General features: G+C 43.1%; 2 protein-coding genes across 6 annotated transcripts; one reads left to right on the top strand and one right to left on the bottom strand.

Moving 5' to 3' along the window:
- Window positions 1–187: 187 nt before the first annotated feature.
- On the bottom strand, window positions 188–20,437 carry pgap1 (post-GPI attachment to proteins inositol deacylase 1). Of its 4 annotated transcripts, XR_001966286.2 has the most exons (29): window positions 20,173–20,437; window positions 18,639–18,792; window positions 17,717–17,892; window positions 17,411–17,582; window positions 17,025–17,185; window positions 16,545–16,597; window positions 16,312–16,378; window positions 16,111–16,216; window positions 15,951–16,009; window positions 14,332–14,415; window positions 14,197–14,246; window positions 13,593–13,644; window positions 13,420–13,497; window positions 12,842–12,917; window positions 12,173–12,246; window positions 12,007–12,058; window positions 11,720–11,786; window positions 11,514–11,619; window positions 11,365–11,403; window positions 10,302–10,395; window positions 10,080–10,170; window positions 9,756–9,995; window positions 9,367–9,502; window positions 9,097–9,147; window positions 8,176–8,393; window positions 7,866–7,970; window positions 4,448–7,295; window positions 4,216–4,293; window positions 188–2,751 (listed from the first exon to the last, which is right to left on the bottom strand). XR_001966286.2 is itself a non-coding variant. In XM_018755887.2 (28 exons), the coding sequence occupies exons 1-28, from the start codon at window positions 20,302–20,304 to the stop codon at window positions 2,743–2,745; spliced, it is 2,766 nt and encodes a 921-aa protein (XP_018611403.1). In that variant the 5' UTR covers window positions 20,305–20,437; the 3' UTR covers window positions 188–2,742. The 4 variants fall into 4 exon arrangements, 2 of the variants coding, with proteins under 2 accessions (XP_018611403.1, XP_018611404.1); XR_001966285.2 differs by having other exon boundaries at window positions 4,216–7,295; XM_018755887.2 differs by lacking the exon at window positions 4,216–4,293 and having other exon boundaries at window positions 7,232–7,295.
- A 1,531-nt stretch (window positions 20,438–21,968) lies between these two features.
- On the top strand, window positions 21,969–27,633 carry tyw5 (tRNA-yW synthesizing protein 5). Of its 2 annotated transcripts, XM_018755874.2 has the most exons (8): window positions 21,969–22,072; window positions 22,821–22,975; window positions 23,237–23,306; window positions 23,580–23,624; window positions 24,133–24,270; window positions 24,460–24,547; window positions 25,083–25,199; window positions 25,771–27,633. In XM_018755874.2, the coding sequence occupies exons 1-8, from the start codon at window positions 21,992–21,994 to the stop codon at window positions 26,061–26,063; spliced, it is 987 nt and encodes a 328-aa protein (XP_018611390.1). In that variant the 5' UTR covers window positions 21,969–21,991; the 3' UTR covers window positions 26,064–27,633. The 2 variants fall into 2 exon arrangements, with proteins under 2 accessions (XP_018611390.1, XP_018611391.1); XM_018755875.2 differs by lacking the exon at window positions 21,969–22,072 and having other exon boundaries at window positions 22,851–22,975; window positions 23,233–23,306.
- Window positions 27,634–27,706: the final 73 nt, after the last annotated feature.

The raw sequence follows: 27,706 nt of genomic DNA on the forward strand, positions 1-27,706 counted from the left end.
GATTTATATTTCTAATTATTTTCACTGAAAGTCATGCTTTTTCACTTAGATATTGTGTCATGTCTTATTAAAGCTGAAAAAGGGTCTGGCACAAACTGTTTTGATTTCAGTCTTTTTCCAGTAGATTGACATTTCAATAAGGGTGTGTAGCCTTTTGATATACACTGTGCATATTTGCCTGTATTCATTAAGCCTTCATGTAATTGCAAAATTGCACAGGACTGCAAGCAGTAACCACTAGGAGCCCATAGTATTATAGCCTTACATGTACAGAAGATGGATGTTACCTCTGTTTCATAGTGAGTGTGTTGACCATTGTTAGTTACATGTTTAAAAAAAAAATATCAGGGACTGTTATATGTGCAAAGAAACGCAATGAATGTATGTTCCTTTCGTCTCCATTCCGCTTAACTGAATTTGTGTCTGGCTGTTGCTCTAGTGATGCAAATAAGATTAAGCATAGCTTGGCTCGATCCGACACATTTTGGTTTGATATATTTTATGCAATATTTTATTTCAGCTCCGGATTTTCTACGTTAATTTAGTCCCAGATTTATTTTTGTTCAGAGTTTTGTATGTAACTTCTTATTTTGTATAGGTGACATTTGTTGTAATGGTTCTGGAAGAAGGTATTGGATGGAATCAGACTGAATATGAATAAATATAATTTGTCTAAAATTGTCTGCATTGTTTTTCAAGCCTCCAAGCAAAGGTTGAAAAGTGTTTAATTGTCAAAGAAATTTAAGGGCCCAAACGTGAAATTTCTAAGAAGCATCCTATAGTGTTAGACTGGCCCTGTCATTAGATGGAAGCAGCTTTTCTCATATTTGGATAGTTTTAGGCTACAAGCATTAAAATTACAAACTTGCAGTATTGTGGTACAGGAAATAATTGGTACAAGAATGTACTTAAAGCATTAAAGCTGAAAGAATGTGATCATGAATTCCAATTTTAACTGATGTGTGGCACTTGAAAGCACTTCATAAAAAAGAATAAATGTTAAGCATTGCACTAAAACAATGTTTAGTTTTTACAACATAGTTTCAATAGAAAAATACCATGAAATGCACATGAAAGCTCTTATTAGTACATTCAGCTTGTGCCATTAGATTCTATAATGGGTGCAGAATGTTTGTATAATAATGTATACTATGCCAACCATAAACATAAGTTCTTTAGAAATGCATAAAACAGGTGTAGTTACATGTCACCTAAATAATTTTTCAATGTAGATATTTCATATTCTGCATGTTGCAACAGTTTTTAGATGAGGGCAAAGAATGTTACACCCCCGGCTGTGTAAAGTGTCGTTTTGCTGTCAGGGATCTACCGAGCTGTCAGTGCAGCTTCTTGTTCATTTGCACACCCTTACACTTTTCTTAGTGTGGTAACTTATTTCAGTATCTTTGGTCACTTTATTGTATGTACAGTGGTGTAGCCACATAGAGCCTCCTTCAAGATCAGTAAAGTGTCTGTCTCTCTGTAGGGAACTTGTATAACAGTAATAAGACTACATTTCTGCCAAAGGACATGCAGTTCAGGTTAATTGTTGATGCTAAACTTCTGTCATTCTGTGTGTGTGTGTCTCTGTGGCTACCTAGTGATGGGCTGGTGTCTCGTCCAGGGTGTACTCCCCAACATTACACCTGCTGATTCTGGGATAGGCTCAGAACATTGACCAGGGCAAGCAGTAATGGGGAGTGACTCAATACAAATGTGATGCGTTAGTGGATAAGTGGTTGGGCGCACCTCTAATTTCTACACTATAAAACTACTTTAAAAGGCACAGAAAGGATACTGGAATATTTTAATGAGATTTTGTGTGCATACTTAACGAAAAGATCTTAACATTGCTTGTTTTTGGCAAATTAGCAGCATTGCTATATTTATGTTTTTATTCTTCAAGGGTTGACTTTTTACGATTTTTTTTTTTTTTTAGGACTTTTTGAGTGATGGACATTAACCATGTCTCTCTCTCACAGGAATTTAAGAAAACCTGCAAAAATGGACATCAAACTTTCCTTATAACAAATGGCATGGGCTTTGGTACAGGGCAGATATCTGAACAAAATGTTTTATAGTTTTTTCCCCCTATTGTCCTTGGCCATGCGCTTAAAAAAAAAAAAAAAAAAAAAAAAAACACTTCCGTGATGGTTAATGGTAAACTTTACCTTGGTGTGACACAGTGGCAATCAAACTGCATGAGGACACAATTACTGTATGGCCCTTGTAATGCTGCTCAGCCTTAGCTGATTCACTTAAATATCTACTCTTTAAATTACTCAGTAACGATCTTATGTGTGTTTAAAAAAGCATCCGATTCTCATTATTTGTGTTCTGGATTTATCTTTTTCCCTCTGTTTGTTCCTCCTTGTTTGTGCTGCTTTGCATGAATTAAACTTTTTTTTTTTTTTAAAAAACATGTTCTATCATTCTTGTTTCACATTTTCTTCCCACGTGTCTGTGTGTTTCACGGTGGAAGCTGTAGAACTAATAAAGAGCTTGTCAGGTACCAACAACCGGTTTGCACTAATAACAATAACATTTTTTATATTTATAAATAACATGCACTTACTTGTAATGAGTTTTTTTTTTTCCCCTCAATAAAAACCATATCACGCAGACTTAAAATAATGGTGTTACCCAGCCGGCAAGAACAGCCTCCTTCTCTTCAGTCTTCATTCTCCTTGACATTCGACACTTGTCAGCCAGTGGATTTTACTCTCCTTGGACAGCTTGGCATCAAAGGAACTGCAAGGAAATGGAGCTCACTATCAGACAGATCCTATTAAACAGTTTGGCATGGCCTCTCTCAACTGGCATACCACAAGGCCCGGTACCGGCCCCCCTACTCTTCCCAATCTACACCTATTTCTTCAGGCCTGTAATCGCTTCCCATGAATTTTCCTACCACCATGCCAACGACACCCAGATCTTCCTTTCCATTCTACTTGAAGCTACAGACATTTCCTCGCACGCTGCAGTCTCCCGCCGAGACATCTCTGCCCGGATGTCTGATCACTACATACTATAACTCAACCTCTCCAAAACAGAGATCCTTCACCTCCCAGCTGGTCTGTCTTCCTCTCAAGAACTCTATCAAACTGGACAACTCATTCATTTTGCTGACCTCATCAACTAAGAACTTGAGAGTAAAGATTGATTCAAGCATGTCTTTCTCTACATATGGAAGCCACAACCCTAACATCCACAGGATCTGCCCCATCTCACAACAGACTACACAATTACTTGTCCAGGCCATGGCAATATCCCACCTGGGCTACTGCAACTCTCTCCTATCTGGCTTTTCGGCCTCTGCCATCAGACCTCTCCAGCTGATACAGAACGCTGCTGTACTAATTGTGTTTGACCTGTCAAAGCGTTCCCATGTATCACCCCTCCTCGTCTCTTTGCATTGGCTTCCTATAGCTGCCCAGATAAAATTCAAGACTTCGGTTAATGCCTACAAAACCATCAATGGATCTTCTCCTCGGTATCTACAAGACCTGATCACTCAGTACACACCAACCAGACTGCTATGTTCCTACACCTCTGCCCACTGGGTGGTCCCATGCAGGAAAGGTCCAAAATGAAAACCACAAAGGTTTTTGGTTCTGGTCCGATGTGGTGGAATGACCACCCCCTTTCATGCAGAACTGCTGAATCTCTCTCTACATTGAAGAAGGGTCTCAAAACTGAAATCACTTCTCCCCAGATCTTGAGTAACAATTTGTTGAATAATGGATAAACCTTTATGCAGCTACTTGTATCATGAATACTAGTTATACACAATAGGCAGCTGGTAGCGTAGTGGTTAGCGCTACTGCCTTTAGACTCAAAGGTTGCAGGTTTGAGTCCCACCTCTTGCTGCAGCATCCTTAAGTAAGGTACTTACCCTATATTTCTACAGTAAAATTACCCAGCTGCATAAATGGGTAAAATAATTGTAGATACCTTAACATTGTAAATCACTTTAGAAGAAAGCATCAGCTAAATTAATAAATGAAATGTACCGGTTCATATGGCGGATTTTGACATTAACTGCAATCTAGAATCACACATCTGCATCCAAATTGCTCCTTCTGTTAATGTAATGCATTCATTTAATTTTTTCTCTGAGATGTATGTCACTTTGGAAGAAAAGTGTCTGCTAAATGAATAAATGTAAATGTATAAAGAAACTTCTGGCTCTCTCAAATGTATCTAGATATTTACATCTTGTAAGGAGCACTTCACTTGAACACTTGGTGCCATGAGTGTGTCCTTCACTGCTTCAAGCTCACGTCGGGGCTCCTAAACAGTCATTTAGCAAGACACAGTCAACATCGTTATCACTTTAATTCCAACAACAGTAGTGTGTACAAATAGCACTATTTAAAGAAAATCAAAATTAGTAAAAATATTACTAACCATTACAACAACATCTCAGTTGAAACATTGCTTTTACCTGAGAACTGGGCACATGGGTCTGTGGCACCACCGCAAAGAAACCGCGCTCACACGGGGTAATGCAGAGCCAGGGGACAACGTTCCCAGGGAGGATCCCACAGGTAAATGGCTGTTGGGTTTTTATGGACACTAACATTTCAGAAGTGACAAACTGGTCACGTGAGATCGAAAGATGAGCAAAGAACTAGACATGGCATTTGACCAGTGGCTCTTAGGGCTAGACTGGACTGTTCTCCCTTAGTCTGTTCTGGGTTAGAGTTAAGGGTTAGGCTTGATAAGAAAGGCCAAGTTAAGGATGAGCCTCGATAAGAAAGCCTAGGTTATGTGAGCGATCATACGTGCTTGACCAGAGACGGCATGTTGTGCCGGTGAGGGAAGAGAATTCAGTGTGCTGGGCTTGTGTTAGACAAAAACCACTGATATGCATTTCTCCAATGCGTCTACATATCACTGCAGCAGAAACACACACACACACACACAGCGCGGCTCACAACGAAGTTATATACACAAGGAGCGTGACATTTCACAACGTCAATGCTTCATTGATGTCCATAGAGTACATGAACATTTCACAGCCGACTACAATGCACTAAGTGTGGTAATTTGAGTATGCCGTGGAGCCACCATAGACACCACCGCTCTCCCACGTGCCTGCGTGGCAAAACTGCGGAGCTGGCTCTATGCCGACAACAGCAAGCCCACACAGGCTGGTAGACCATGAACTGTGTGCTGTTGCCTAGCAACAGACCCACTGGCACTGGACCACAAGGCCCCTGATTGTTCTATATACAGCTGGTGTCAAAAACTTGAAAAAGCACAGCAAGAGCACATGGCATAAGAGTACAAATCACAATCATAGTAATATAAAACACTATCATATTCCACGTAAATATCTTAGGATTGTTCTTTTTTAACCCACAGGTTTATGCCTGTAGTTTTTTGTTGTTGGTAATGTTTGGTCACAGCAGACATTGCATTCTCTTGATCTCTCTCTCCTTCCCTCCCTCTCTCTCATAGACACACCTCTCACTGCTGTTGTCACACATTGACATCAACACAGGTACATTCACAGTACAGGCTGCACATGTGTGTCACCAAGTAGTGACAGATGGAGAGGACACCCACAAAACAGTTCTGGTGGGAACCAACATGGAGAAGAACATGGCTATGGGCTGAAGCTCCCAACCCAACTGTATCCTGAACATACTACCTGCTCTGCAGGGACACAAAACTGACAACAATAAGAGAAACAACTGTGGTTGATGTTGTACAACAGAAACCATTTCTGCTTCTTCTGGACCATCTGTGTGAGTGGACACCTGCCCTCCCTCCCCTCCTTGCCACAACTGAAACCAGGGGGAATGACAGTGGTCCAACCAACACGTGTACGGGGCATTACTGCTAGAAGGCACCAGAGGCCCATGAGGTTTATCACAGTGAAGGTCAATGGGGCTTTGGGCAGGGCAGAAAGTGGGTGCTGCAGCTGCACTGCACAGATCCTTGCTGCTCTGTGGACTTCAGAAACCTCAGAGTTTTTAGAGTGGGTCACAGCTGCTAAGAGAAGCCCCTCCGGCAGAAGTTTATATCCTTCTGGAGAGCGTCTTTGCAAGTCTACAGGAGGGTGGGCTGTACAGAAATACACAACTGAAACCAACATGGCAGATCAACTCTGAAACACTGCTGGGGCACTAGGCAGCCTTTTCTCATAGGGCTGCGTTTCTCCCAGTCGGCTTTTGACACTCAGATAGGGCAAACAGGGTTCAAGAAAGTGACAAACCCATTGTATCCTCCATCTCCAAGCTTCTCACACTGAATTCCTCAACCGGTTTCTCCCTCTCTCCCTCTCTCTCTCTCACACGCACGCACGCACGCACGCACGCACGCATATATAAAGGAGGCATGATAAAACTTAAGGGGTTAGGAGTGGGTGTGGTTACAGGGCTGGAACTCAATGTGAGACAATGGCAGGTAACCCTTTTAGGTGGTCCCATTCCTTCTTTGTGACAGGGAAGAAGGGGAAGCAAGGCCTGGCTCACAGGGAGTGGACGCAGACCACTGGAACGCTTAGATCTGTACAAAACACTATAAAAAGAAATATTTAAATTAAAAAAAGGACAATCTGATCCCTAAATATAAAAATCCTTTTGTTTACCACTGCTGTGGTTGCCCCTCCAATCAGCTCAAGGCAGAAGCTGAAAAAGTGGTAGGGACATATGCCAAAGCTCCACACACAAATCACACAATCAGTATCTTACAGAGTTTACACACATATCGTGGTGACCGCAGAGCCTAGTTCAAGACACACACCACACTGGGCTTTCTACACTCTACTCACTGCAGAACCTGAACACCACTGGTCCTAGTCAACACTGAGACCCTCCTACCTGGAGGCCTTACTGATTCTTTAAGGCTAAGAGTGAAGAACAGAAAGCTGGACCCTGACTGACAGTGGGGTGTTATGGGTGAGAAATGTGCCAGGAAGGGGTAGGGAGAGACAGTAGACTGTACATTGCTGTCAGTCAAGTAAGACCCAAAAGCACATGGACAAAAAAAAAAAAAAGGAAAAAAAAAAAAAAGACACCACAGTATGTTGGCAACACTGACAACACCACTGCCAGGCAAAGACCCTGTTTGGAAGCTGCAGTCAGTCATCAGTCACACAGTGAGAGAACAGATCACTGTGGGACAGCCTTATTGACAGGCGTGCTCAAACAAAGCTGGAAAGCGCCACCAGGCCCAGAGGCACGCACACCAATGGGGTCAGACGGTATAGGTGCAGCACCGTGAACAACACCATGGCGACGCAGAGGGGCAGCACCAGTCTAGAAGTTGGAGTCAAGAGCTTGCTGGAACAGAAACACACAACAATAGGGTCATGGGTACCCTGGTCACACACCAAATTACACATAAGAACTACTTATCTAACAATTAGTATTATACTAATACTGTAATTACATTCATTACATTAATTCATAAGCAGTGAAATAATGGTATCGTTATCCCACTGTACAGCTATACTAGCTATGATAAAAGTAAAAAAAAAAAAAAAAAACAGAGTTAAAGATATGGACATACTGGATACACTAGCAATGAAGGGTCAGTAACAGCAATAATAATCTGACCTCCTAAACACTGTCCCACCCACACTGCTTTTATATAGACCCACTGCCAAGACACTTTAAAACTTAGATAAACTCAGATTTTACGGATAATTCATTGTGTTAGATTTCTAGAAATTAACGGAAATTAATTCTTTTCATATTACATATGTAATTGTATTCGTATGACATATGTATACTGACACTCCCCTCTCATGACTTTCAGAGCAATAGTGCAATAATGCTGCGAGGAACACAAAGAGCACAAACAGTGACAGGCGCCTGAGGCCAGGGGCAAACAGGTCACACGCTACCTACCTATGGCACAGTGCGGCTGAGCTGCAGTTGATCAGCAGGACAGTACTGGTGAGCAGAGGGAGCACGAGTGGCCAGCAGGGGTCAGGCCGCAGCTGGAGGGTGTGCCTGCACCGAGTTCAAGGGGGCAACATTTCAGAGCCTTAGTATTCCTCTTTTGGGACACAAATAGAGTGGAGTGTTTTGGATGACACACACAAATATTGTATACCTAACAAGGTTAAAGAGGTTTCATATAAAGTATTAGATCAAATCGACTCATGCACCAGCAACGATGTGCGTGTGCGCATGCGTGAGTATCTGCATACCATACCTCAGGCTCCGGGCCCAGTGGATCAAAGAAGGTGCACTCAGCATCAGAGGCAATGTGAGCAGCATGGAGATGGTCAGGTGCAGTTCCAGATCACTGGTCACCTCCTGCAGTGCCAAGCTGGAAAGCAGAGGAGTGCCACCATTGCTTTCTTTTGAGCAGGCGGGTGCGTTCACTCTCTCCTGACTACTATCCTCTTCATTTGCCTCCTTCTGGGGTGCCTACAAGGGGTGATGTACAAGGGCAGAGTATCGACCGAAAGCAAGAGACGACTAAAGTTGGACATTATTGTGACAAGGTCTAAAAACTGCACATGAAGTAGCGCAAGAGGGCCGAAACTCAAAGGTGATTTGGCAGTCATTTGCATAATTGAATTTTTCTGTTTCAGGTCTTTGATTTACAGATGCACATGCAGTGCATTGGAAAAGTATGTATAGCCATTGAGTTTCCTGCTGGCTCGAAAAGATCCTTATGCACCTTTTCCCAAATCAAACAGTGTGAATCATCTTGGATAAAGGCATTAACTGAATAAATGAATAACTTTTTTATTGCAGACTCACATACCAATTAAAAAAAACTCTCTCTTTATTCCTATGCAATTTCTACTTTGATCTTGTTCTTAAAATCACTCTTGTAAATGCAAAACAAGACAGTCCCCAGGAGCATTCACAAGTCTACAGATGGAGCAAATGACAAACTGTCACATGCAACACATATTTGAGACATTACTGTATATCCTAAAGTAAAAGGTATAGCCAAAATAAAAGGGGCAAAAGCAAACAAGTGGTGAAAAACATCAGTAAAGACAAGATATAACGGAGTCATTTCATATTTTTAAGTTTAAGGCCCTGGTTCTGACAGGGCTTTCCCTCATATTTCTTTTCTCTCAGTCACATTTGGAAATAACTATTCTCAATCACTCACCAAATTCAGGACATGTCTCAGAGTTCTTTGTGCCATCAGTAGCCTCAGCACCTGCACAAGGACAAACAAGGAGTATCGCTACAGTGGTGTGTAAGAAACAAGACTTGCAAACGGAAGGATACCAGCTGACATACCGTGCCGTTTTCTACCCTACTGTAGTAACTGCTCATGTGGAGCTTCAGCTGACACCTCACTGAAGTTTTCATCAGTAACCATTGCATGTCTGCTAGGATGGTGGAAGTGGGCCTTGCTGAGGGTACCCTGACTCACCCGGTACAAGTAGCACAAATACGCAAGGCTGAAAGCCAGAGCTCCACACGAGGCCCAGGCCAGGAGCCCCAGCACAAAGCTGAGGAGCAGCTGAGTCCAGGGCTGCAGCGTGCCGGTGTTCCGAGACAAAGAGGGCCTGTTGGGACCCACAGACACAGGGTGTGTTGGTAACATGAAGATGGCCCACAGGAAGTTGAACACCAGGTAGAGAAATGCCTTGACAGAATCACTGCACACAAGGCTACATGCACTACTGGTCATTCTGTGGTGATGTGACAAGGCAGAAAAAAAGCAGTGTTTGTCATCAAACATGATGTCAGATCATTTTATGAAGCTTTTCTCTGGGGATTAATAAAGTTTTCATTCATGAGTCTGGCTTGTCTCCTTGCCTGTGTAATGGGGCCAGCAGCAGGGAGAGCATGCGGAGAGACAGCCGGAAGAGCGCGCCGCCCCAGAATGCCACGGCGGCACCCAGGACATGCAGCAGCCCGCCCAGCAGGTGGGTCCAGTCCTCAGTGGGCCGCAACAGCCCCGGTTCCTCAGAATTGCCCACATTCAGCCCTGACAGGGGCAGCACGTCCACTGCGGGCAGGGACAGTACAGACCAGCAGCTCTGGAACCAGCTGACCCTATAATACACAGAGAGGGTGGGAGTAAGATGACAACGGCAGTGGTGAAGGGCTGAGAGATGCAGGTCTGCAGAGGGTGCTCACCGTAGTAGTAAGTGCAGCAGGTAAACCGGTAAGTGCACTTTGTGTAGCTGCACAGCCCCAGCGGCAGCCTGACTCATCTCTAAAGGGCGACCTGCAGGTTGAAAGCAGTCAGACACACGCAGTGAGGTTACAATAATCCCTTACGGTGCTGTATAGCTGTCAGAGTGATGCTGCGCAGACTCCCACACACTTGGGGTGATGCTACATACTGCACCAGCTCACCTGTCTTGATTAAGGAGTTCAGCTGGCCCTCACAGGCAAGCAGCAAACCTATCGCAGTGTAGACCGGAAGTGCTTGGCCACAGAACCGCAACACCTGAACACAGACACATTTGTTTTTTCTGTATTTCCAATTCATTCTCGTTTTTATTAAATCAAGAACTCCTCACTCCCATTCAGCAAACCTCAAAACATTTTTTTTTTTTTTTAATTGTTTTTGCACTTTAGTATTACTTAAGCTGTGTAAACTTTAAAACAAAATCAACTGTTTGTGGCTGTGTTTCTACAATACATTTTTTGGGATTTACAATCCCTGCGTTGACAATTTCTTCAAAAAGATTAAAAAAATGCCCCCTAAAGGTGAGGGACACTCTCTCTGTTACAAACACACACACACACGGAATTACAACATGATTGACCCTTTACGCTTTGCTCAGTTCTAGCAAATTGCTGCTTAGTCTAATTAATCATTCATCTAATTCCAATAACTGATTGTCCTGAGCAGGGTTGTGGTGAACCAGAACCTATCCTGGAGGCTGAGAGAGGGTAAACCCTGGACAGGATGTCAAACCATTGCAGGGTAGCCACATGAGCACACGCTCACCATTTACACATTACGAGCAATTTAGTATCACCAATGCACCTGAACTCCGTGTCCTTGGGCTGTGAGTCACAGACACAGGGAGAACATGCAAACTCAACACAAATTGATTACTGAGGTCCTGTGAGGCAGTGATGCTACTCACTGTGCTGCCATTATTTGTTTGATATCAGATACTAACATTAACACGTACAAATACAAACTGTGAATCAGGCATTTATACAGATACATTTTCTGAAAAGCAATGTTCAAGAAAACAATAACGATAACTAAGTTTTTGGGGACACACACAGTTACTGCCCTTACAGTCTGACACAGACTGCACAATGAACTGAGACATTCACACTTGAATGTACATCCAGCAGACTGTGATTACAGCTTTACAGGTGGGTGGACAGGTTCTCACAGTGTGTCTTGTGTGCTTTAATGACTCTGTATTTTTCTGGGCTTGCAGCAATGGATTACCTGGCCAAGGACTTTGATGAAGGATGTCCGTATTGATACCTGGGTCAAGAAAAACAACATCATCTTAGAACCAAGTGAGTAACCTGTATGCATACGAAAATCACTGCTGTGTGAAGTGTGTTCCTGAAGGATTTGACGCACTGTACAACCTTGTACTGGCAGTTGGGGGCAGTGTGGAGCTGCAAAAGCACACTGGAACTGTTGTCAGGTCTGCTGGTGTGTAACATGCCGGCTATCTCAGTGACTGACGGCACGCTGAAAGACAGAGAAGAAGGCAGGGAGCCCATTACGTCTGTGGGTTTGATCTGGATAAGACGTAAGGATGAGGAAACACTAGGAATGGGAGTTTACACACTTGGCAGTGGTGAAGAAGTCCTCACGGAACCACGGCACCACCAGCCTGTACACACTGGGCAGCCGGTCTGCAGAGGGAAGCACGGCAGGACAGAAGAGACACATCATACACACAGTCACACACATTCAACTGACTCATATTTGACCACAAAGCTGATGTTTATTATGTGCTTCCAGGTAGAATAAAGTGCACACATCTGTCTGCAGTCACTCTGAACGAGTCCATGGTGACAACCCGTGTGCCCTTTCCCCACACTGCATGACAGGAGCAAAAGGGAGTTAGCTCACCTTTGGCAGCTTTGCACTGACCCACAATGGTGATCCTGAAAGCCTGATACACCTGCATGCAAACAGGAGCACTGTTACACAGACACACTGCAGGACAATCACCACTGTGCTCTGATCCCTGCTCTGTGCCAACTGCGGGTGAGAGAGATGACAGAAGGGTCTTCACCTGGTGGAAGTGTTGCAGCTGTACAGTGTGAAGAAGGCCGGTGGAGTTCAGGGTCACGTCACTGACAGTAAAACCTGAAACGCAGAAAACTTCACTCAGAATCAGCCTGTACTACTATAATCTCTATAACAATTACACAATAATGCAACAGTCTCCAGCGCATCTGTTATTGTGTGATGTTTACATTATGTTCTAAATTCCCTGGCTATAAAAGTACAGCGATTTCATTGCCACAGCTCTGTTTCTACAAAATTACTAAAACTTGGAAACACAATTTCTGCATGACTGAGGACTTTACATAAACAAGCTGTCAGAAAATGATGTCGCAAAAATAAATATTTCATGAGTACACAAGTTCTTCATGAGTTATAAGAAGGACTCAAGAGATTGTTCCACATATAGTATATGCCCTATTAATAATATATGCTAATAAATTTATGGCTAAGACTGTATCAAGATGACATACAAATTTACACAGTGCCAAAGATTTTCATTACATTTTAATGTTGCCTTTAATTTTCACCTAATGATGGACTAGACTTCACAGGCATGGTTACAGAAAGCATAATAATGAAGATGATGATGGTGGCGATGGTGATAATGACAGTCTGGCTTAGTCAACCTGTCTCACAGTGATGTGCCTGGAGTCTGTCTGTGCAGGACACTTACCGAGGGACAGGATGTGTGGGACGGGTATGGATACCTCCCGGGCCTCCAGGTTTAGCCACTCACACTCCACACTGAACTGTGGGGAACACGGGAAGGAAAGGTCACACACAAGTGACAGCCCATCCATACATGCATCAGGATTGGTCAAAAGACATGTAATATACCCCTCCCTTGTATAAGAGGATCCTGTACAGTGGAACAATACAACAGCTTCAATAGCTTACGAAAATATAAACAATTTTTTCATACAATGGACTTATTATTCAGTACCATTGGCATTTATGTCAGCTAATGCTGTACTTTCAAACCCACAACAGATATTTCATTCACTGCCTACTATCTGTTTCACTTTGCAAAGCATACTGATACTATGCCTCTTCCATACTTCTTGCTTCCTACTTCCTGTCACACTAACAATTCAACCAACAGTAACCCCCTAACAATGGAAATTTGCCTAACAGGATGACTTCACTGAATGAATTAAATCTATTTGGCAAGTGAAGAGTATACTGTGCAGATATAATATTAAAGTTGTGTGTTCCCTGTTCAACTGAAAGCAGCAGGGCAGGACCAGCTACCTGTCTGCCGCTGAGGTTGGAGGCACCGATGACCAGGTGGGACACAGAGGACAGCTCACTCAATTTCACTGTCACTACCTGAAGAGAGTGACCCACAGCAGAAACAATCACACCACAGAAAACACAGGATGCTGGGGAGCTGATTCGAGTGTCTGAGCGAGGACAAGGCTTACTTTGTATGCCGGCAGCAGCTCTGTTCCCCAGGAGAGGTCCACGCCTTGGAGGCTATCAAAAGGATGAGCAAGACATCTTCTATGGCTGCTGTGCCTCATCTGTTTGCTTCTCTCCTATCAGCATCACACCCTTCCCACAACCCATCTTCATGTCCCCTCTACACAGCACCTGCTCTCAGGCCCAACCTGGCAGTAATGTTTGTGAAAGGCCATACGTATACAACCACTTCAGTAAATCACACCAGCAGAACATTAATTTTAAATATTGATACTGGTTTATATGGTAAAAAGTAGTCTGGGAATGTTAAACCAAGTTTTCCATTTATTAAAAAGACAATTTATGTCAAAAAAGGGGAAAAATTAATGTTTTACACACTGTAGACAATGAACAATTAAAGCAGCCAGCACATTACTTTTATTCACATAACTGATCATCCTTCTCTGAAGAAAAGGATAAGTTGAAACGAAAAAAACACACACACAGCTACAAAAGGGATAATTACAAAACAAATATGTTTGCTGGTCCCTAATATTGCTGGCCATGTGGGCAGTATAGTGAAGATGGGGATGATGCCAAAGCAGAGTTAGATGGTGTGGTACTTACCACACCGAACCATTCATCTGGGTACATCCATACAGCCAGCTCACCATGTCCTGCAACACAGAGCAAGTGGCCTCGCATCACATCCACAGCTCTCACCTCACATCTCAGCAGCCAACATCACAACACTCCGCTTACCAAGCTGCTGCTCCGGCAATGGAAGTGACTGTAGGCCTTTCTGCGCCCAGAGAGGGCAAATAGGAAATACTTCATCCCAGGCTCCTGTGTAACATACAGAGACGCAATCCTATTAGGGCCTTCACATGGTGTTCTAGACCAGTGCAAAACTGCATAAAGTTCAATGTTCAACTCTGCGGTCCCCAAACGGCTTTGTCAGCCACCCCAGATACTACTTTGTCCTGGCCTAGAAGACATAAACGCTGGTGCATACAGTGATAGTGACAATTCAAATTTCATCATCTTTTGCTTATTCATATATACCCCGTAATCTGGTCCAAATTCATTCCTGAGGATAATGACCTGGAGACGATGAAATTACTAATTCCATTATTTCTTATGGGGATACATTCCAATTCTTTTTGAGTCCTTCCCACATTTACCCCAAAATCACCCCAAAGGATGCTGATTAATAAAGGAAAAGTACTGTAACACATTCAAATTTTCTGCAGTTTTACTTTTTTGGGAATCTACTTGTTAATGGTTGTAGTAGTAAACATGGGCCCATATCTAAAAGCCTTGTCACCCTTGTACATTACAGATTTTTTTTTTAAGTCTGTAGTTACAATAGTAATGGAACCCCCTCCACCCCCCACAGCGGTAGCCACACATTCATGATCTGTAGAGTTATGGCTATTTGAAAAAATGTCATTTACAAAGGTATTATATTTAAAACAATTCACAGTCATTAAAAGAATGATTTCATAAAGTAAGCTTACTGGGACAGTGTGCATAGACTAGTTGGAGTAAGAAGAAAGCTGAGAGTTTGAGTAAACAGTTCCACAGTGCAGTACATCTCAGCCTAGCTCACACAACCACTTAGCAAAATTATCAAATGGGGTCTCAGATTATGAAGCTGGACCAAATTTCCTGGGCTGGACTCAATGTCATGCTCTGTATAAATGACAATCTGGACCGATTAACATAAGTGGTATTAATGATCTCACATCGAGCATGTGGAAGAAGCGGATATCGGGAGACTAAATAAATGAGATGAGTATAGTTTTACTGAATTAATGCCTGATATGTATAGATTTTTAATGAAATAGAAAAACAAGTTTATATGAAAGCAAGACTTCATTAGACAAAGATTTTCTAAGTGACAACCATAGAACTATATCATTTTGTGGGTGATCTACTCTAAATTTGCTAAAATTACAACACCACCAATAATATCATATTCGGATAAGAGTTCCACTTAACAGACTTCTCGCTGGTCTGTTTGACGGATGAGTATTGGACGACAACTGATTCAAGCATTATTACATTAAGCATATGTGGATGAATTATAATTCACAACTAACCTACTTTAATTACTATTTTAGTGTTGTGGATGCTGAAAGACCAACCCCATGACCACAGGTAACATCACTGATGATATGCCCAAGAGCAGAGGCAGATGTGAGATATAAACAACAAAAAACAATATTATTTCATTTTGTGATATTGAAGTAATGCTCTAATAACCCTAATAGTTCTTTTCTGTGACCCTCACTTGGGTTTGGGACTAAGACCATGGATTCAGGAAGCACTGTTCTAACTGAAAAGAAGAGGAAAAAACCTCCACGGCAGAGGCTGACCTTGTGGGAGTTGTAGACCAGCCGTAGGGTGTTGACCTCTGTCCACCCCTCGGCAGGACCTAACACACAATGAGACGAGAGAATCCTCAGCACACCTATATAGACCTTCAGTATGTTCCTCTTTTCACTTGCTAAGACTCATCATACCTGTGTTGCTCACCTGAGAAGGTGACCACTGCCTTTTCCTGGTCCCCCAGAAGACGCACTGGGTGCCTGACAAAATGATGCTTCAGCACAGCCATCCTCTTGTCTCGATCCTGGGTGAACTGGTTAGGCACAACAGATGCAGGTAACGCAGTGGTCTGCCTGCCGCTGGACACAGTAACAGTGGGAGACAATGTAAGAACAATGCAGTACTTACCTGCCTGCTGTCTGGCTCAATGAGGTCAAAGAAGGCCCGTACCGTGGTGAGAACCAGCTCCTTGCACCTACAATGCACGCACACACATTACCTAGAGCAGCATTCACTGCCAAGTGTGACCCCCTGCCACAGTGACAATGAGCAACAATGTGGTGCCAACCCAACAGTACTCACCACACACACACACACACACACACACACACACACACACACACACACACACAAGTACTCACCACACGATAGACAAGTGGTCAGTAGACAACCAGGTCCTGGGGACAGCAGTGCTCTGCACCACAGAGAGAGTGAAAGAATCAAGAAAATTTCTGAGCAAACTCAACACAGCCCTCAAGATTCTGGCAGTTATTGTGCATTTCAACGTGGTGAGGAGATACTGGTTACCATGGCAACATCAAATTTAATACAGGCATAACCATAGTCCATGCTAGTGTTGTCCATTAGTCCAGCATGAGAATTATTGTTATTATTAATAACAACAACAACTGACTGAGCTGACACTATTCGCCACTGTAACTTACACCATGAGGGACACTAAGCTACTTACCCTGACTTACACTGATTTATATAGCTACATCCCATGGTGCCCCATCATAAATCTTTAGCAAGTTCCTTTTAAGTGTTTGTCTCTGCAGTACAGGTGATGTTCTGACAAGTGTGTGATTGCATGCTGGGATGGGGAGTGTATCCCTTCTTACCACTAGGGAGAGTTTGCTGGGGTCCTCCTGGGAGCAGGGCAAGGCTGTCAGGCCAGAGCGCACCTGGTAGTCCCTGTGGCCCCCACCCACCGACAGTACTGTAACATTGTGCAGGTCCTCTGCTCCTGCTTGCCAGCGCCCCCTCACTGCAGAGTAGAACTCTGAAACGTATAACATTTGACACTGAGTACAGTGTAGAAACACAAACAATTTCACCACAGGTTACTGCACACACACCAGTTTTGTATAAATAATTATCCATATTAGTAGGTGCAGCTTGCTGTTAAGTTTTACACGTAAGGCTTTTGCAGCTGACTAAATTTTAAGACTGAATTTGTTTTGAAATAAGTCATTCTCAGTTGTGGACCGTGGCGGCCTCATCTTACCCAGTAGGTAGGAGTCCATCGGCAGCACGGGGGCCTGGTGTGGTGATGCCTGCGTCACAATGAGGCTCACCAGCCGGGGGTTAAAACGGGGCAAGGTAAAGAGCGCCCGTGCCACCACGCCGCCCATGGAGTGCCCCACCAGTACCACGCTGCAAGGAGGGTTTGACTGATCCTGGGGCGGGAGCACAGGGTACAGCGAATATGATTCAGAGCACTCTGTCTCAGTCTGAGATGGCTTGTGTCCTTGTCATAAGGGTAATGGTGTATTTTGACCCCAGCCCCAATGGTCACGTGACCAGCCCTGACCTTATACAGCTTGAGGATTGCCTTGATGCTCTCGTACAGAAAGAGGGTCTGCCTACGGAGGCTGCCACCATAGAGTGCAACAAGCTCCTCGTTGAAGTCCACCGTGAACACATTCAGGTGGATGCGGTTGCCCATGTCCTCAGCCTTGCGGAGTGCCACAGAGCCCAGGGAGCGTGCTAACACCACCAGCAGAAAGGCATCAGTCAGAACTCTTTTAACATCACTAAAGTAGCTTTATGTACAACATACACATTTAGCTAACACTTTTTTTCCAAAGCAGCTTACAATGTTAAGCTACTTATACTGATTTACCCATTCATACAGCAGAATAATGGGGGATGTGGTGACACAGTGGGTTTGACCGGGTCCTGCTCTGTGGTGGGTCTGAGGTTCGAGTCCCGCTTGGGGTGCCTTGCAACGGACCAGCGTCCCATCCTGGATGTGTCCCCTCACCCTTCAGCCTCACCCTGTGCTGCCGGGTTAGGCTCCGGCTCCCCACGACCCCGCATGGGACAAGCGGTTTTAGATGATGTGTGTGTACAGCAGAATAATTTTTACTGTATCAGCTTTAAGTACCTTGATCAAGGGCCCTATAGCAGGAGTTAGGATTCGAATGTGTGATCTCCAAATCCAAAGGCAGAAGTTCTAACCATGAGACTATCTGCTGCATGCTCATTCAATATTCAAATATACTTTCTGAAAATGATATTTCTTCAGGAAGGTGGTATTCACCTTTGCATGAGTAATGACCAAAAGTCCCAGACACATACAGTATATGCTGGATAACACTACACCTTTAGGAAAATGTCCCAGAACAGTCTTACAGGTCACTAGCTGGGTAACTTAAGTCCACATTTCCATTTGTGTCCATTCCCAGACAGCTGGAAAGCATATGCACCAACTGAGGCATGGTAAATCTCACCTTGCTTATAACTGCCTGCATTTCCTGGCAAGAACAGCACAGGGGCACCACGGAGCTTGAGCCCCCGGGTCTCCTGAGCATAGATGCCCTCCCCATACAGGTACAGCCCATATCCAGGGTACTGCTGGGCCACCCGCCGGGGTAGCTGCACACGCTGGACACACAGAGAGAGTGAAAAAACAGTTTTGACCACTGGTATTGAAAAATACTCTACTTATATGTCCTTGGCTACATTACTGGCACAAAAGCAATTTCATCTGAATTACTAAAAAACTTCAAGATCTTTTCAACAAAGTGTTTTATATGTATCAGGGGGCGCGGTGGCACAGCGGGTTTGGCCAGGTCCTGCTCTCTGGTGGGTCTGGGGTTCAAGTCCTGCTTGGGGTGCCTTGTTATGGACTGGCATCCTGTCCTGGGTGTGTCCCCTTCCCCTCCAGCCTTGCGCCCTGTGTTGCCGGGTTAGGCTCTGCTCACTGTGACCCCGCTCGGGACAAGCGGTTTCAGACAGCATGTTGTGAGTGTTTTATATGCCTGTGTGTCCTTTAACATACAAACAAATGTATGGAGCACTAATGCATGTATATATGTTTGCATGTACGGAAACACGACAAACTGTTTGGAGAAGGAACGTGAACACTAGAAAATTTCAACAGCATAAATAATCTAGCCAGAAAATTTATGTCACAATATGCCCCATAAAAGCAATACTATACCCAGTCCGAGTCCTCAACTTACAAACAAAAGTCACACCGGACCCCTACTCAAAAGCTTTGTTTGTAACCATGATGAAGCCACTTCAGCAGGGGGACCAGAAATACATACAGGTAACTTTCACACAGACAGTAGGAAAGAAATCTTAAAAAAATGGAGATTAAAACAAAAGAGGTGGTAAAAGATATCAACTGGATAATTTCCATATCTTTGAAAATCCGTAACTCGAGTGCTCGTAGTATACCTCCAGGTGACTCCTGACCTGCAACGCCCACTGAGCCTGGGGGGGGGGGGGTGTGATCGTCTAGAGACGTGACGGATGATCCCTGGCTCGCGCTCTGCGTCTCCTGCTAATCCCCTTACTGAGGATCAGCGGCGCTAAACTAAAGCAAGCAACGGGCGATCGCCACTGGTGGTGTGCATGTGTGTGCGCGCGCGTGTTGTCTGCGCGGTCACACTTGTTTCACAGGACAGGTCTGACGAGACTCCGCAAACAGGAACAAATATCTTCGGAGCTCAGCACCAGGCAGGCAGGTCCGCGAATGGTTATTTAACGTACATATCGAAAAATTATGAAGCCGCGCGACACTCTCTCTGACGGTTCCGTCGCACCGCACGCGGCTTGTCTCACTGGTCCATTCGACTCGAACCCGCCGCTCCACACACACGCAAGAGCAGGTGAGCTGACATGACACACAGCCCTGCAGCTGGGTTGTTTTCCAAACGATTATTATTAGCGTCATTATCATTGTTATTATTATTATTGCGTATTCGTCATGACGGGCAGCAGTCCTGGAGCTGGACGGTTACGGTTGGTACTCACCCGGTACTCGGGGTATTCGAACATGTACGTCATGCTGCACCTGTTCTCCTCGAACCCTGCCAGCAGCTCCCGTAGACCCATCCCCAGAAGTCCCAGGACAGAGCCGTAAAAGGCCACTGTGGCGACTTTCATTTCTTTTTTAATAGTTATATTTTAATTTATTACAGTTCCGTATCCATGTTTAGCCTTTCCTCTGTCACGCCGTATGTGCCACGCGAAGCCTATCACAGAAGAGAACAGCGGCGGCGCCCTCCGCCCACCTTCTGTCGTCACTAAAACGACATGAAAACTGACCAATGACGGAAGGAAAAGCTACCACCAATCCACTGGAAGAGTATGAAATCTCTGCGACCAACGTCATCAAGGGCGGTGCTTCACGTTCCCTGGTTTGCGAAGTGAAGGCTAAATATAGGAACACCTTTTTAATATTGGCTTTGTGTTTTACTTGAGTTTGAGCTACACGATTATAAAATAACACCAATTGCGCTCAAGTATATTACAATGCATTGCATTGACCACGTGACGCGAGTCAAAATAATTTGAATCTCAAATGCCAATACCAGGAACTAGCTGCATTGAGGATGTTTCAAGTCTTACTTTACTCTATAAGCACTAGTATTGCACTTAACACTATTGTTTTCAATGAGGATTTTTTTAAAATATGTGAAATAGGAAATACGCACGTTTGAAGATCATAACTCTCGCGTCATTTGAGACCCCTCTGTGTATGTATTTGAAAATAAAATCCCGTGTCATGACAAAGTGTCATTTAACATTGTCACGCAATGATATTTGTTTTATAAATAAATACAATTAGGTGATAAATATTTAAAAATTTAGTCACAACCTCCTTCTGTACCCTCACAAAAAATGTCATTTTACATTCCAGACAGACAGGTACGCCTGGTTTACACAAGAATTGCTGACCGAAATGGTTTATATCTTATCATGTGTTCACCCTGTAACTGAATATGAAAGATAAATACTAATGTAACAGTATTAATACTAAATATGTACATTTTGTTCTGCACAATTATCCACTGCGAAATATATTAAATATATAAATATACTGGATGATACACACACACATAAGAAACATGACCCACAGCAGCAAAAGAATAAAGGTTATGCATAGGAAAATTATATGATTATATATTGGAGGTAGGAAATTTAATGCCAGTATTAATGTAATGTAATATATAACTACTTTATGCATAATAATGGTCCTCCGTAAATACTGTTCATTGCGCAATGCATTCAGCTACACTTTAAAATTTCATAGCAAGATACAGTAAAATTTATATCGGTTTTTATTAAATGTTACCCATTCAAGTAATTCAGATTTCACCATTTTGATTGTCCACGACTGTATTTGCTCTCAGACTCTATTTATAAGCGATGGAGTAACCCACATTTTCTACTACTAGTCTCTAAAATACTGTTTATTTTTCTTTTGTATTTCGTTGTACTTTGTTGCCTCCCACAAGGTGAACTGAAGTCTTGAAGAAAAACTGAATAGAATCTGAATTAAAAGTTGTCCAGAAGGCACAGAGTACACACGAAAATAGTTTTTATAAGGTTATAAGGTTCTCGTGCGACAAGTCGCCCCGCTCCCGCCCCGAAAATCATAAAACAAAAAATTGACACAAATATCGTTAACCAATTACGGAAAAAAAAAAAAAAAAAAAAAAAAAGCAGTGGCTAATTTTAATTCTGGCAGGAACTTCAACGGCAATGTCGCTAGGAACCAGTGTGTAGACCGTGTTTCCAGAGGACTGTAAAAATAGGGACACATGCCCCGCTCCTTGCGCATGTCGCAATGGAGGTCGGCCTGCGGCTGGCGGTTCCTGTGTTCGAAGGGGTGGATAAAGAGACATTTCTGCGAGACGTATACCCGAGGGTAAAGTGCAGCTCCCGGTTCAGCGGCACTGCTTACTGTTCTTTTTGTGTGATTGAATGTGTGGCTGCCGTGTTCCGTACAGATTTATTTATGGTCCTCCCCATCACACACAGAGATCATCATCATGTACAAGATTTGAGTAATAGCCCAATTGATTCAGTGAAACTCGTGATCAGTCAGTGGTGTTATGTGTTAAGATTCTCAGTGGAGTGTGTCATGAGGTTTTATGGCAATCAGATGAAAATAAGGATTAGACTGAAGTGTGTCTGTTGACAAGTTCTTGAAATGTACTGGTTTATAATTAAGTGGAGAAAGTGCTTTTGAAAAACAAATAAGGAACATGCCTCAAAACTATTAAAAGCTGTATTTCGTCTCACGCAAACTACAGTGGCTTGTGATTTTTTTTCTCTCCTTTTTTTTTACATTATTAAAACGTATAAAAAGAGGAAAAAAATAATGTACAACTGGAGCAGAACATAACAAATGCGAGGGAAACAAAAACACTTACTGAGAAACTTTAAATAAAATTGGATGCCAAGGTAGAATCAATATATTGCTTGCCATCACTATAAAAGAGGGTTTTGCCTGTAAATTTACCTTTATCAACATGAAACAAAGAAAACTTATTACACAGTATTCTTACACTGATGATTTTTGCACAGGTCTTTCCAGAACTTTTGGGTATATGAACAGTTTCAAGTGGCTCTGGATGACTGGACTTAGTGGTCTCATTTACATCTCTTTGCAGCGCCGTCCAGCTGTGCTGAGGGGCGTGTCTGTGGGTACGTGCTGTGACAGGTGGACAGTGGACTACCTTGCGGAGAGGGGCGGGTCCAAGGATGTGAAAGTGCATGTGTCTGCTGAGCCGCAGATGGATTTCCTGCACAAGAACTTCCTGTACAGGTGCAGAGGACAGGGAGCACTTAGTTAAGGGTTCTTTCCAAAGCTCTATAACATTATTCAGCCTGCTGTGCTTAAAGTGTAGCCTGGAAATTAAAAGAAGAAAGTGAGTGAAATTCACATTTGGTTATTGAAAAGAAATCTACCGCAAATAGTCTCTGAGAGCCAGACACCAGTGTGCCTTTCCACTTTTTCCAGTTACTGTACCTTTTAACTCTGACCTTCTACAACCCCACTGACATCTGTCTTTGTGCGTCAAGACAGGACGCTACCATTTGACGTGTTCGTCAGGAGAGCTGCAGAAAAAAAGCATGCAGATTTCTTCATCTCAGAGGTAAGTGATGTTATGCATTGAATACAATCATATACAAATACACATGCTAGTATGAGGTGACAAGTTCCCGGGCATGTAGAGGCACAGATCAGCAAGTTCTTTAATCTGAATTTACGAGTAAAAAATACAGTTGCTTAAATAGGTAAACTGTAAATTGCATTTTGAAAAAAGTGTGAAGTCTTATGGAAGCAAGTTAACTAAATGTGTGCTGAGCCTGTTGCTCTGTGAGTCTTTTCCCACGTTAAAAATGTTTTTCAATATGTATTTGAACAGGAAGAATATTATTACCTCAGATCATTAGGAGAGGACCCTCGCAAGGTGAGTCCCTTCTATCTCACTTATAGTTTTTAGTAGATTCTTCTCTCCAAAGTGACAAACAGCATATAGTTAAAAAAAAAAAAAAAAAAAAGTGCATTACATCCACAAATTGAGACATAGAGCTGCAGATTTGCGATTCGTGAAGCACGGTCAATTAGTCCAGTACCACCGTTTTTGCCAGGCATACACTACGTGAGTAGCTGCAAATAGAATTTACGGAGCAAATAAAAAGGAAAGAAGTGCATCTAAAAGAGGTGTGTTTTGACAATGATGAGAAGGATTCAGCAGTTCTGAGTGAGAGAGGGAGTTCATTCCACCAGAACTGAGAACCTTCACGCTTTTGATTTTGGGCCTCTTGTGCATGGAACCACGAGGCAGCCAGTGGTGGAGGAGCAAAGTGGTCTGGTTGGGGCGTAAGGTGTGATCAGGTCCTGCAGGTAATCTCACACTGTACCTTGTGAAGATGCATGAAAGAGCACTGCTGTATGACAGGATTATCTTCCCTTAGGAACCCGCTGACTTGCAGAAGCAATTTCCAGGCCTGGCGGAGGACTTTTGTATCCCACAGTTCTTTCAGCCAGGACAGTTTTTCTCCTGTGTATTTCGCATTAGTTCCTGTGGTCTGCAGCTGTGGACACATTATGATGTGAGTAAAACCAAGGGAACAGTAATTTAAGGGTTTGGGAAAAGACGGGGTGGTATATGGACCGATAGAGGTGACACCAGGTCAAGATTGAGTTTATGCTGGATAAAATGATGTCTGAAATAGCAGACACCACAGAGGTCCCTGCAGAGATTAGAGCAGCATTGAGTGTTGTTGTGTTTCATACACCAGGTGATGGACAACCTGTTGGTGCAAGTGAGCGGGAGGAAACGTGTGGTCCTCTACAGCCCGCAAGATGCTCAGTACCTCTATCTGTCAGGTGAGACTCATTCATCTGATTCTGTTGGTTAGAATGTATGGTGATTAAAATGGAGATGGGACTGTGTATCTTATAATATTTAAAAAAAAAAAAAAAAATTGGTGGGAGGGTATCAGGGATTGTCTATCCTGTGTTTTATGTACCTACTTGAATGATGAACCTCGGTCCAGCAAGTGGTAGGTAACAAACTAGGTTTGCTTGAGACTTTCATGTCTGCAGCTATGTCTCCTCTTAATGTAATGCATAAATTGTACTTTTGCTGAGATGTACGTCGCTTTGGACAAACGCATCTGCTAAATGAATAAATGAAAATGACTGAGATTTCTCAGATCAGTTGTAAATCACTGCAGGAGGCAGAGACAGAGCTATGAGGATTGGTTTCCTCTTCGTTATTTAATAACTCTTCAGAGCTTGAAAAAGTTTTTTATGAGGATGTGGTGTGATAGTATTAAAAGCACTGAAGAAGGGAGATGCTATTGTAGAATGTTCATAGGTGAATGACAAGTGTCGTATTACTCTGCAAAATTGGTTCTAGGTGACAAGTCCGAGGTCCTGGACATTGACAACCCTGACCTGGAACGGTTCCCTGACTTTGTGAAGGCCAGGCGGTACGAGTGTGTGCTGGACCCAGGAGACCTGATCTTCATCCCTGGTAGGGGGTCTTTAAGCTCACTGCTAATGGCATACAGTGGTTAAATGGGACACCAGCAGTCAGAACCAGTGTATCTGGGAATACCTAATCTGGTCCCCAACATGTTTCACAACTGAACAATTTGAAATACAGCGAAACCTTGCCAAGGGGGCACAGTAGCGTGGTGGACTTGGCCGGGTCCTGCTCTCTGACGGGTCTGGGGTTTGGACTGGCATCAAGTCCTGGGTGTGTGTGTGTGTCCGTCCACCCCCCCCCCTAGCCTTGTGCCCTATGTTAGCAGGTTAGACTCCAGTTTGCCGCGACCCCAGTCAGCCAGTGTGTATATGTGTATGTGTCTGTGTGAGAGAAACCTTGCCCTTATGCGGTAAGTTTGGTCCAGAAAATTAAATCACTTAAAATGCAGCGGTGTTATTGCAAGGTTAATGAAAAACAGCATTTTACTGGTGGGAAGCAAGATTTCATTTTAATTTCATATGTGTTGTTGAATAGTTTGTTTCCTGATTTGTGTCCGTTAATCCTCTTTTACTGTTTTGAAATGATTGCTCTTATTATTGTTACTGTTCTCCCTCAGCCCTGTGGTTCCACAACACCTTGGCCTTACAGTTTGGGGTGGGAGTCAATGTGTTCTGGCGCCACCTGCCAGAGGAGAGCTATGACAAAAGAGACCCATATGGGAACAAGGACCTTGTGGCGGCTGCACGGGCCATGCAGGCTACAGAGCGAGCCCTGCGGGCCCTAGAGGACCTGCCCCCTGACTATCGGGACTTTTATGCTCGCCGCATGGTGCTTCACATTCAGAGCCGCGCTTACTCCTGCCCACAAGAGGAGGCAGTGCAGAGAGACTACTCAGCGCAAAGCTTGTGATTCAATCAGCTACCTCTTTTAAACGGTTGACACAACTAATGGTGTGAAACACAAAAAAGTGAAGAAATGGCCACATTAAAACCCCTCTCTGTCACCTGGATGGATGGACTTGTTCCTCACAGTCAGTTGGGCTGCCATTAAGCTTCTTGCTGAGCTGAGCAGACCATTTGGAAACTGATGCAGTATAGAAATATGTTGTGGAAGGGTACAGGTCCCCTAGTGACTAATGCTGAACTTCAGCAGACAAGTACAAAGATTTTGTTTAGCTCTGCTATATTATGTGTGTGTGTATAATTTAAAAAAATCATTTAAAGAAATTAGTTCAGGCTTTGCCAGTGAGTCAGAAGTTCTCTTGCTGTAGCATGAGGTACAGATACAGGTCACTCCTGTACTGTGATACGTCACCTACTATATTTTATTTTAATGGGAGAGGGCAGGTACTACATTATATCAGTTTGGGCTGTCGATCCCTGGAAGTCCAGGTCTAGCTGAAATATTCTTCGTCAAGGACCTGAATTTGAACTGTGCATATAAGTTACCCATATATTTGAAGGGTTAAAATTATAAGTCACCAGTGCATCTAAAAAGAAAATACATTTTGAAAGATTTAAAGGAAATTGGTTTAATTATATGTACTTTAAAAGGCCATTGTAATTACTTGGTAGACTGCAGATGGTCACATTTTACAAGACAGATTTATTAAAATTGTCCTTTGATTTTAAAATGCAGCAGGTGACATCATTTTCCTCCTTTTTTTAATTAACAGTCTTCTAAAACTTTCATGCACACATGTTGGAATTTGTGTGATGCAAATGGAGACGAAGTATCCTCCCTAAGAGACAGTGGCCGTAACTACAGAATGACCATACTGATGTAGGTTTCAAATAATAGATGATGACTGCATATAGAAATATAGTTGTGTCCCTACTACTGTGTGAAAGTACCTCTATTAGTTTGTTGAGCTTTATGAGTAACTTTTACTGCTGTCTTATTTCACTTAACGCCACTAATGGAAAATGGTACAGTAGGTCCTTATTTACAAACTTAATTGAGACTTAGGGTTGGTTCAATTCTCAAAGTTAGTTGAATGCAACAGGAAGTGGTCTGGGGCTCCTCCTCATTCTATATGCAGTTACTCATTTAATGACCACAGGCAAAAATGGTTGTGGACTGAGTGACTACTTGGAGAATCACATGTCCATACCTGTATCCCTCCATCTGTTGGTCAAGAAAAAATAAATTAATAATTTCCCAAAAGATTTGCAATGGCAAAAAGTTTACTTGAAAGTATGTAAGTTGGGGACCCACTGTACATTGATTAGAGTATCTAAAGTGGCTTCTTTACCAGCCATTATTGATAAATCTGTCTTAACCAATTACACTATTGATTTACTATGAATTTCAAAATTAAAGGATAAAACATTTTGTTCTGAAACTGACCTATGACAAACAGAACATTAATTTCGCTAAAATTCCACGTATACCGCGCACTAAAGTAGCTAGTGCTACATGGGCATCTGCTGGACAGCACTGTTGTGTAAGTGACAACCTGGGCTTTGATGGCACAGATGCAAGGCTTTAGACTAATCACCAGGGTGACATGAGGGTAAGCTGTCTCCTGAAGTACAAACTAAGGAAACAAG

The sequence above is a fragment of the Scleropages formosus genome, chromosome 24 (assembly GCF_900964775.1).
Source record: "Scleropages formosus chromosome 24, fSclFor1.1, whole genome shotgun sequence".
NCBI classification, from domain to species: domain Eukaryota; kingdom Metazoa; phylum Chordata; class Actinopteri; order Osteoglossiformes; family Osteoglossidae; genus Scleropages; species Scleropages formosus.

Coding starts and splice junctions, on each gene's coding strand:
- pgap1 (XM_018755887.2), bottom strand. CDS start 20,304: ATGAAAGTCGCCACAGTGGCCTTTTACGGCTCTGTCCTGGGACTTCTG. Junction 11,404..11,513: donor CCCCCAACTGCCAGTACAAG/GTTGTACAGTGC, acceptor TTCTTGACCCAG/GTATCAATACGGACATCCTT. Junction 9,148..9,366: donor ATTTGTGCTACTTGTACCGG/GTGAGTCAGGGT, acceptor GTCCTTGTGCAG/GTGCTGAGGCTACTGATGGC.
- tyw5 (XM_018755874.2), top strand. CDS start 21,992: ATGGAGGTCGGCCTGCGGCTGGCGGTTCCTGTGTTCGAAGGGGTGGAT. Junction 23,625..24,132: donor TAGGAGAGGACCCTCGCAAG/GTGAGTCCCTTC, acceptor ATCTTCCCTTAG/GAACCCGCTGACTTGCAGAA. Junction 24,548..25,082: donor TCAGTACCTCTATCTGTCAG/GTGAGACTCATT, acceptor AATTGGTTCTAG/GTGACAAGTCCGAGGTCCTG.